General features: G+C 35.0%; 1 protein-coding gene across 1 annotated transcript; it reads right to left on the bottom strand.

Annotated features, from left to right (window-relative positions):
- Window positions 1-4,310: 4,310 nt before the first annotated feature.
- On the bottom strand, window positions 4,311-4,739 carry LOC126184152 (uncharacterized). The gene has a single exon (XM_049926521.1). It carries the CDS (start codon window positions 4,737-4,739, stop codon window positions 4,311-4,313), a length of 429 nt encoding a protein of 142 aa, XP_049782478.1.
- Between the last annotated feature and the right edge of the window lie 6,057 nt (window positions 4,740-10,796).

Genomic DNA, 10,796 nt, shown 5'->3' with positions numbered 1-10,796 from the left:
TTGCGAATTTCCCATATTTGCAATTTTTACATATTTGCTTTTTTCCCATATTTGCGTTTTTCCCATATTTGCGTTTTTCCCATATTTGCGTTTATCCCATATTTGCGTTTATCACATATTTGCGTTTTTCCCATATATGCGTTTTTCCCATATTTGCGTTTATCCCATATTTGCGTTTATCACATATTTGCGTTTTTCCCATATATGCGTTTTTCCCATATTTGCGTTTCTCATATATTTCGTTGTCCTTTGACTATTTAAACTATGTCCTACCAACCAATTCTTTCGTCTTGTCAAGTTGTACCACAAGTTTATCTTCACCCATATTTGCATTTTTCCCTTATTTGCGTTTTTCCCATATTTGCGTTTTTCCCATATTTGCGTTTCTGCCATATTTGCGTTTTTCCCATATTTGCGTTTTTGCCATATTTGCGTTTTTGCCATATTTTCGTTTTTGCCATATTTGCGTTTTTGGCATATTTGCGTTTCTGCCATATTTGCGTTTTTCCCAAATTTACGTTTTTCCCATATTTACGTTTTTGCCATATTTGCGTTTTTGCCATATACGCGTTTTTGCCATATTCGCGTTTTTGCCATATTCGCGATTTTGTCATATTTGCTTCTTTGCCATATTTGCGTTTTTCACATATTTCCGTTTTTGATATATTTCGTTTAGCCATATTTTGGTTTTTCTCATATTTGGGTTTTTCCTATATTTCCGTTTTAACCATATTTGGGTTTTAACCATATCTGCGTTTTTCCCATATTTGTGTTTTTCCTATATTTGCGTTTTTTCCATATTTGCGTTTTTCCCATACTTGCGTTTTTCCCATATTTGCGTATTTCCATATTTGCGTTTTTCCCATATTTGCGTTTTTCCCATATTTGCGTTTTTCCCATATTTGCGATTTTCCCATATTTGCGTTTTTCCCATAATTGCGCTTTTGCCATATTTGCGTTTCTGCTATATTTGCGTCTTTGCCATATTTCCGTTATTGCCTTATTTCCGCTTTTGCCATATTTTCGTTTTTGCCATATTTCCGTTTTTGTCATATTTCCGTTTTTGTCATAATTCCGTTTTTGCTTTAGTTGCTTTATTGCTATATTTGCGTTTTTGCCATATTTGCGTCTTTTCCATATATGAGTATTTTCCATATTTGCGTTTTTGCATTATTTGCGTTTATGCCATATTTGTGTTTTTGCAATATTTGCGTTTTTGCCATATTTGCGTTTTTGCCATATTTGCGTTTTTCCCATATTTGCGTTTTTCCCATATTTGCGTTTTTCCCATATTTGCGTTTTCCCCATATTTGCGTTTTCCCCATATTTGCGTTTCTCATATACTTCGTGAACCTTTGACTCTTCAGACTATGTCATACCAACTGATTCTTTCCACTTGTCGGATTGTATCACAAGTTTAATTTCTCCCATATTTGCATTTTTCCCATTTTTGCATTTTTCCCATATTTGCGTTTTCCCCATATTTGGGTTTTTCCCATATGTGCGTTTTTCCCATATTTGCGTTTTTCCCATATTTGCGTTTTTCCCATATTTGCGTTCTTCCCATATTTGCGTTTTTCCCATATTTGCGTTTTTCCCAAATCTTCGTTTTTCCCATATTTGCGTTTTCCCCATATCTGCGTTTTTCCCATATTTGTGTTTTTCCCATATTTGCCTTTTGCCTATATTTGCGTTTTTCCCGTATTTGCGTTTCTCCCCTATTTTCGTGTTTCCCATATTCGCGTTTTTGCCATATTCGCGTTTTTGCCATATTCGCGTTTTTGCCATATTCGCCTATTTGCCATATTCGCCTATTTGCCATTTTCGCGTTTTTCCCATATTCGCGTATTTCCCATATTTGCGTTTTTCCCATATTTGCGTTTTTCCCATATTTGCGTTGTTCCCATATTTGCGTTTTTCCCATATTTGCGTTTTTCCCATATCTGCGTTTTTCCCATATTTGCGTTTTCCCCATATCTGCGTTTTTCCCATATTTGCATTTTTCCCTTATTTGTGGTTTTGCCATATCTTTTTCCCATATTTCCGTTTATCCCATTTTTGCAATTTCTCATATTTGCAATTTGCCATATTTACGTTTTTGACATATTTGCTTATTTGCCATAATTGCGTTTCTGCCATATTTGCGTTTTTGCCATATTTGCGATTTTGTCATATTTGCGTTTCTGCAATATTTGCGTCTTTGCCATATTTCCGTTTTTGCCATATTTCCGTTATTGCCTTATTTCCGTTTTTTCCTTATTTTCGTTTTTGCCATATTTTTGGTTTTGCCATATTTCCGTTTTTGCCATATTTCCGTTTTTGCCGTATTTCCGTTTTTGTCATATTTCCGTTTTTCCTATATTTGCGTTTTTGCTATATTTGCGTTTTTGCCATATTTGCAATTTTGCCATATTTGTGTTTTTCTCATATTTGCGTTTTCCCCCATATTTGCGTTTTCTATATATTTGCGATTTTCCCATATTTACGATTTTCCCATATTTGCGATTTTCCCATATTTGCATTTTCTCCATATTTGTGTTTTCCCCATATTTGTGTTTTCCCTATATTAGCGTTTTCCCCATATTTCCGTTTTCCCCACATTTCCGTTTTCCCCATAATTGCGTTTTCCCTATATTTCCGTTTTCCCCATATTTGCGTTTTCCCCATATTTGCGTTTTTCCCATATTTGCGTTTTTCCCATTTTTGCGTTTTTCCCATATTTCCGTTTTTCCCAAATTTGCGTTTTTCCCATATTTGCGTTTCTCATATATTTCGTGAACCTCTGACTATTCAGACTATGTCCTACCAACCGATTCTTTCCTCATGACAAGTTGTACCACAAGTTTATCTTCTCACATATTTGCATTTTTCCCATATTTGCGATTTTCCCATATTTACGATTTTCCCATATTTGCGATTTTCCCATATTTGCGTTTTTGCCATATTTGCGTTTTTCCCATATTTGCGTTTTTCCCATATTTGCGTTTCTCATATATTTCGTTATCCTTTGACTATTTAAACTATGTCCTACCAACCAATTCTTTCGTCTTGTCAAGTTGTACCACAAGTTTATCTTCTCCCATATTTGCATTTGTCCCTTATTTGCATTTTTCCCATATTTGTGGTTTTGCCATATCTTTTTCCCATATTTCCGTTTATCCCATTTTTGCAATTTCTCATATTTGCAATTTGCCATATTTACGTTTTTGACATATTTGCTTATTTGCCATAATTGCGTTTCTGCCATATTTGCGTTTTTGCCATATTTGCGATTTTGCCATATTTGCGTTTCTGCAATATTTGCGTCTTTGCCATATTTCCGTTTTTGCCATATTTGCGTTTTTCCCATATTTGCGTTTTTCCCATATCTGCGTTTTTCCCATATTTGCGTTTTCCCCATATCTGCGTTTCTCCCATATTTGCGTTTTTCCCATATTTGCGTTTTGCCTATATTTGCGCTTTTCCCATATTTGCGTTTTTCCCATATTTGCGTTTTTCCCTTATTTGCGTTTTTCCCTTATTTGCATTTCTCCCCTATTTGCGTCTTTCCCATATTCGCGTTTTTGCCATATTCGCGTTTTTGTCATTTTCGCGTTCTGCCATATTCGCGTTTTTGCCATATTTGCGTTTTTGCCATATTCGCCTATTTGCCATATTCGCCTTTTTGCCATATTCGCGTGTTTGCCATATTCGCGTTTTTGCCATATTCGCGTTTTTCCATATTCGCGTTTTTCCCATATTTGCGTTTTTCCCATATTTACGTTTATCGCATATTTGCGTTTATCCCATATTTGCGTTTTTCCCATATTTGCGTTTTTCCCATATTTGCGTTTTTCCCATATTTGCGTTTCTCATATATTTCGTTATCCTTTGACTATTTAAACTATGTCCTACCAACCAATTCTTTCGTCTTGTCAAGTTGTACCACAAGTTTATCTTCTCCCATATTTGCATTTGTCCCTTATTTGCATTTTTCCCATATTTGTGGTTTTGCCCTATCTATATCCCATATTTCCGTTTATCCCATTTTTGCAATTTCTCATATTTGCAATTTGCCATATTTACGTTTTTGACATATTTGCTTATTTGCCATAATTGCGTTTCTGCCATATTTGCGTTTTTGCCATATTTGCGATTTTGCCATATTTGCGTTTCTGCAATATTTGCGTCTTTGCCATACTTCCGTTTTTGCCATATTTCCGTTATTGCCTTATTTCCGTTTTTTCCTTATTTTCGTTTTTGCCATATTTTTGGTTTTGCCATATTTCCGTTTTTGGCATATTTCCGTTTTTGACATATTTCCGTTTTTGTCATATTTCCGTTTTTCCTATATTTGCGATTTTGCTATATTTGCGTTTTTGCCATATTTGCGTTTTTGCCATATTTGCGTTTTTCTCATATTTGCGTTTTCCCCATATTTGCGTTTTTCCCATATTTGCATTTTTCCCATATTTGCGTTTTCCCCATATTTGCGATTGTCCCATATTTACGATTTTCCCATATTTTCGATTTTCCCATATTTGGGATTTTCCCATATTTGCATTTTCTCCATATTTGTGTTTTCCCCATATTTGTGTTTTCCCTATATTAGCGTTTTCCCCATATTTCCGTTTTCCCCACATTTCCGTTTTCCCCATAATTGCGTTTTCCCCATATTTCCGTTTTCCCCATATTTGCGTTTTCCCCATATTTGCGTTTTTCCCATATTTGCGTTTTTCCCATATTTGCATTTTCCCCATATCTGCGTTTTTCCCATATTTGCGTTTTTCCCATATTTGCGTTTTGCCTATATTTGCGCTTTTCCCATATTTGCGTTTTTCCCATATTTGCGTTTTTCCCTTATTTGCGTTTCTCCCCTATTTGCGTGTTTCCCATATTCGCGTTTTTGCCATATTCGCGTTTTTGTCATTTTCGCGTTCTGCCATATTCGCGTTTTTGCCATATTCGCGTTTTTGCCATATTCGCCTATTTGCCATATTCGCCTTTTTGCCATATTCGCGTGTTTGCCATATTCGCGTTTTTGCCATATTCGCATTTTTCCATATTCGCGTTTTTCCCATATTTGCGTTTTTGCCATATTCACGTTTTTGCCATATTAGCGTTTCTCCCATATTCGCGTTTTTCCCATATTTGCGTTCTTCCCATATTTGCGTTTTTTCCATATTTGCGTTTTCCCCATATTTGCGTTTTTCCCATATTTGCGTTTTTCCCATATTTGCGTTTTTCCCATATTTGCGTTTCACATATATTTCGTGAACCTCTGACTATTCAGACTATGTCCTACCAACCGATTCTTTCCTCATGACAAGTTGTACCACAAGTTTATCTTCTCATATATTTGCATTTTTCCCATATTTGCGATTTTCCCATATTTGCGATTTTCCCATATTTGCGAAATTCCCATATTTGCAATTTTTACATCTTTGCTTTTTTCCCGTTTTTGCGTTTTTCCCATATTTGCGTTTTTCCCATATTTGCGTTTATCCCATATTTGCGTTTATCCCATATTTGCGTTTTTCCCATATTTGCGTTTCTCATACATTTCGTTATCCTTTGACTATTTAAACTATGTCCTACCAACCAATTCTTTCGTCTTGTCAAGTTGTACCACAAGTTTATCTTCACCCATATTTGCATTTTTCCCTTATTTGAGTTTTTCCCATATTTGCGTTTTTCCCATATTTGCGTTTCTGCCATATTTGCGTTTTTCCCATATTTGCGTTTTTGCCATATTTACGTTTTTCCCATATTTACGTTTTTTCCATATTTGCGTTTTTGGCATATACGCGTTTTTGCCATATTCGCGTTTTTGCCATATTCGTGATTTTGTCATATTTGCTTCTTTGCCATATTTGCGTTTTTCACATTTTGCGTTTTTGATATATTTGCGTTTAGCCATATTTTGGTTTTTCTCATATTTGGCTTTTTCCTATATTTCCGTTTTAACCATATTTGGGTTTTAACCATATCTGCGTTTTTCCCATATTTGTGTTTTTCCTATATTTGCGTTTTTTCCATATTTGCGTTTTTCCCATACTTGCGTTTTTCCCATATTTGCGTATTTCCATATTTGCGTTTTTCCCATATTTGCGTTTTTCCCATATTTGCGTTTTTCCCATATTTGCGATTTTCCCATATTTGCGTTTTCCCCATAATTGCGTTTTTGCCATATTTGCGTTTCTGCTATATTTGCGTCTTTGCCATATTTCCGTTATTGCCTTATTTCCGCTTTTGCCATATTTTCGTTTTTGCCATATTTCAGTTTTTGTCATATTTCCATTTTTGTCATAATTCAGTTTTTGCTATAGTTGCTTTTTTGCTATATTTGCGTTTTTGCCATATTTGCGTCTTTTCCATATATGCGTTTTTTCCATATTTGCGTTTTTGCATTATTTGCGTTTTTGCCATATTTGTGTTTTTACCATATTTGCGTTTTTGCCATATTTGCGTTTTTGCCATATTTGCGTTTTTCCCATATTTGCGTTTTCCCCATATTTGCGTTTTTCCCATATTTGCGTTTTTCCCATATTTACATTTTTCCCATATTTGCGTTTTACCCATATTTGCGTTTTTCCCATATTTGCGTTTCTCATATATTTCGTGAACCTTTGACTATTCAGATTATGTCCTACCAACCAAATCTTTCCTCTTGTCAAGTTGTACCACAAGTTTATCTTCTCCCATATTTGCATTTTTCCCATATTTGCGTTTTTCCCATATTTGCATTTTAATAATATTTGCGGTTTTGCCACATTTTTTCCCATATTTCCGTTTTTCCCATATATGCGATTTGTCATATTTGCGATTTGCCATATTTGCGTTTTTGACATATTTGCTTAGTTGCCTTAATTGCGTTTCTGCTATATTTGCGGTTTTGCCATATTTGCGTTTTTGCCATATTTGCGTTTCTGCCATATATGCGTCTTTGCCATATTTCGGTTTTTGCCATATTTCCGTTATTGCCTTATTTCCGTGTTTTCCATATTTTCGTTTTTTCCATATTTTTGGTTTGGCCATATTTCTGTTTTTGCCATAGTTCCGTTTTTGTCATATTTCCGTTTTTTCCTATATTTGCGTTTTCGCTATATTTGCGTTTTTGCCATATTTGCGTCTTTGCCATACTTGCGTTTTTGCCATATTTGCGTTTTTGCCCTATTTGCGTTTTTGCCATATCTGCGTTTTTGCCATATTTGCGTTTTTGCCACATTTGCGTTTTTGCCATATTTGCGTTTTTCCCATTTTTGCGTTTTTCCTATATTTGCGTTTTTCCCATATTTGGGTTTTTCCTTTATTTGCGTTTTAACCATATTTGCGTTTTTCCCATATTTGCATTTTTCCCATTTTTGCGATTTTTTAATATTTGCGTTTTTTATATTTGCCTTTTTCCAATATTTGCGTTTTTCCGATATTTGCTTTTTTCCGATATTTGCGTTTTTCCCATATTTGCGTTTTTCCAATTTTTGCGGTTTTGCCATATTTTTTTCCCATATACAGCGTTATCACATATTTCCGATTTGTAATATTTGCGATTTGCCATATTTGCGTTTTTGCAATATTTGCGTATTTGCCATAATTTCGTTTGTGCCATACTTGGGTTTTTGCCATATTTGCGTTTTTGCCATATTTCCGTTTTTGCCATATTTGCGTTTCTGCCATATTTGCGTCTTTGCCATATTTCCGTTATTGCCTTATTTCCATTTTTGCCATATTTTCGTTTTTGCCATATTTCCTTTTTTGTCATATTTCTGTTTTTGTCATATTTCCGTTTTTGCTATATTTGCGTTTTTGCTATATTTGGGTTTTTGCCATATTTGCGTTTCTCATATATTTCGTGAACCTTTGACTCTTCAGACTATGTCATATTTATGATTTTGCCATATTTGCATCTTTTCCATATTTGCGTTTTTCCATATTTGCGTTTTTGCCATATTTGCGTTTTTGCCATATTTGCGTTTTTGCCATATTTGCGTTTTTCCCATATTTGCGTTTTTCCCATATTTGCGTTCTCCCCATATTTGCGTTTTCCCCATATTTGCGTTTTTCCCATATTTGCGTTTCTCATATATTTCGTGAACCTTTGACTCTTCAGACTATGTCATACCAACCGATTCTTTCCGCTTGTCGTATTGTATCACAAGTTTATCTTCTCCCATATTTGCATTTTTCCCATATTTGCGTTTTTCCCATATTTGCGTTGTTCCCATATTTGGGTTTTTCCCATATGTGCGTTTTTCCCATATTTGCGTTTTTCCCATATTTGCGTTTTTCCCATATTTGCGTTTTCCCCATATCTGCGTTTGTCCCATATTTGCGTTGTTCCCAAACTTGCGTTTTGCCTATATTTGCGTTTTTCCTGTAGTTGCGTTTTTCCCATATTTGCGTTTTTCCCTTATTTGCGTTTCTCCCCTATTTGCGTGTTTCCCATATTCGCGTTTTTGCCATATTCGCGTTTTTTCATTTTCGCGTTTTGCCATATTCGCGTTTTTCCCATATTCGCGTTTTCGCCATATTCGCGTTTTTGCCATATTCGCCTATATGCCATATTCGCCTATTTGCCATATTCGCGTTTTTGCCATATTCGCGTTTTTCCCATATTCGCGTTTTTCCAATATTTGCGTTTTTCCCATATTTGCGTTTTTCCCATATTTGCGTTTTCCCCATATTTGCGTTTTTCCCATATTTTCGTTTTTCCCATATTTGCGTTTTTCTTATATTTGTGTTTTTCCCATATTTGCGTTTTTCCCATATTTGCGTTTCTCATATATTTCGTGAACCTTTGAATATTCAGACTATGTCCTACCAACCGATTCTTTCCTCTTGTCAAGTTGTACCACAAGTTCATCTTCTCACATATTGCATTTTTCCCATATTTGCGATTTTCCCATATTTACGATTTTCCCATATTTGCGAATTTCCCATATTTGCGATTTTCCCATATTTGCGAATTTCCATTACTTGCGTTTTTTACATATTTGGGTTTTTCCCATATTTACGTTTTTCTCATATTTGCGTTTTTCCCATATTTGCGTTTATCCCATATTTGCGTTTATCCCATATTTGCGTTTTTCCCATATTTGCGTTTCTCATATATTTCGTGATCCTTTGACTATTTAGACTATGTCCTACCAACCAATTCTTTCGTATTGTCAAATTGTACCACAAGTTTATCTTCTCCCATATTAGCATTTTTCCTTTATTTGTGTTTTCCCCATATTTGCGTTTTTCCAATATTTGCGGTTTTGCCATAATTTTTCCCATATTTCCGTTTTTTCCCATGTTTGCAATTTGTCATATTTGCGATTTGCCATATTTACGTTTTTGACATATTTGCTTATTTGCCATAATTGCGTTTCTGCCATATTTGCGTTTTTGCTATATTTGCGATTTTGCCATATTTGCGTTTTTGCCATATTTGCGTCTTTTCCATATTCGCGTTTTTCCATATTTGCGTTTTTGCCATATTTGTGTTTTTGCCATATTTGCGTTTTTGCCATATTTGCATTTTTGCCATATTTGTGTTTTTGCCATATTTGCGTTTTTCCCATATTTGCGTTTTTCCCATATTTGCGTTTTCCCCATATTTGCGTTTTCCCCATATTTGCGTTTCTCATTTATTTCGTGAACCTTTGACTCTTCAGACTATGTCATACCAACCGATTCTTTCCACTTGTCAGATTGTATAACAAGTTTATCTTCTCCCATATTTGCATTTTTCCCATATTTGCGTTTTTCCCATATTTGCGTTTTTCCCATATTTGGGTTTTTCCCATATGTGCGTTTTTCCCATATTTGCGTTTTTCCCATATTTGCGTTTTTCCCATATTTGCGTTCTTCCCATATTTGCGTTTTCCCCATATTTGCGTTTTTCCCATATCTGCGTTTTTCCCATATTTGCGTTTTCCACATATCTGCGTTTTTCCCATATTTGCGTTTTTCCCAAACTTGCGTTTTGCCTATATTTGCGTTTTTACTGTATTTGCGTTCTTCCCATATTTGCGTTTTTCCCTTATTTGCGTTTCTCCCCTATTTGCGTGTTTCCCATATTCGCGTTTTTGCCATATTCGCGTTTTTGCCATATTTGCGTTTTTCCCATATTTTCGTTTTTCCCATATTTGCGTTTTTCCCATATTTGTGTTTTTCCCACATTTGCGTTTTTCCCATATTTGCGTTTCTCATATATTTCGTGAACCTTTGACTATTCAGACTATGTCCTACCAACCGATTCTTTCCTCTTGTCAAGTTGTACCACAAGTTCATCTTTTCACATATTTGCATTTTTCCCATATTTGCGATTTTCCCATATTTACGATTTTCCCATATTTGCGATTTTCCCATATTTGCGATTTTCCCATATTTGCGAATTTCCCATATTTGCGTTTTTTACATATTTGGGTTTTCCCATATTTGCGTTTTCCCATATTTGCGTTTTTCCCATATTTGCGTTTTTGCGATATTTGCGTTTATCCCATATTTGCGTTTATCCCATATTTGCGTTTTTCCCATATTTGCGATTTTGCCATATTTGCGTTTCTCATATATTTCGTGATCCTTTGACTATTTAGACTATGTCCTAACAACCAATTCTTTCGTCTTGTCAAGTTGTACCACAAGTTTATCTTCTGCCATATTAGCATTTTTCCCTTATATGCGTTTTTCCCATATTTGCGTTTTTCCAAAATTTGCGGTTTTGCTATATTTTTTTCCCATATTTCCGTTTTTCCCATGTTTGCGATTTGTCATATTTGCGATTTGCCATATTTACGTTTTTGACATATTTGCTTATTTGCCATAATTGC

Source organism: Schistocerca cancellata, chromosome 4 (genome assembly GCF_023864275.1).
Source record: "Schistocerca cancellata isolate TAMUIC-IGC-003103 chromosome 4, iqSchCanc2.1, whole genome shotgun sequence".
NCBI lineage: Eukaryota > Metazoa > Arthropoda > Insecta > Orthoptera > Acrididae > Schistocerca > Schistocerca cancellata.
Note: the sequence above shows the minus strand (reverse complement) of the source record. Positions and strands in the feature narration are given on the sequence as shown.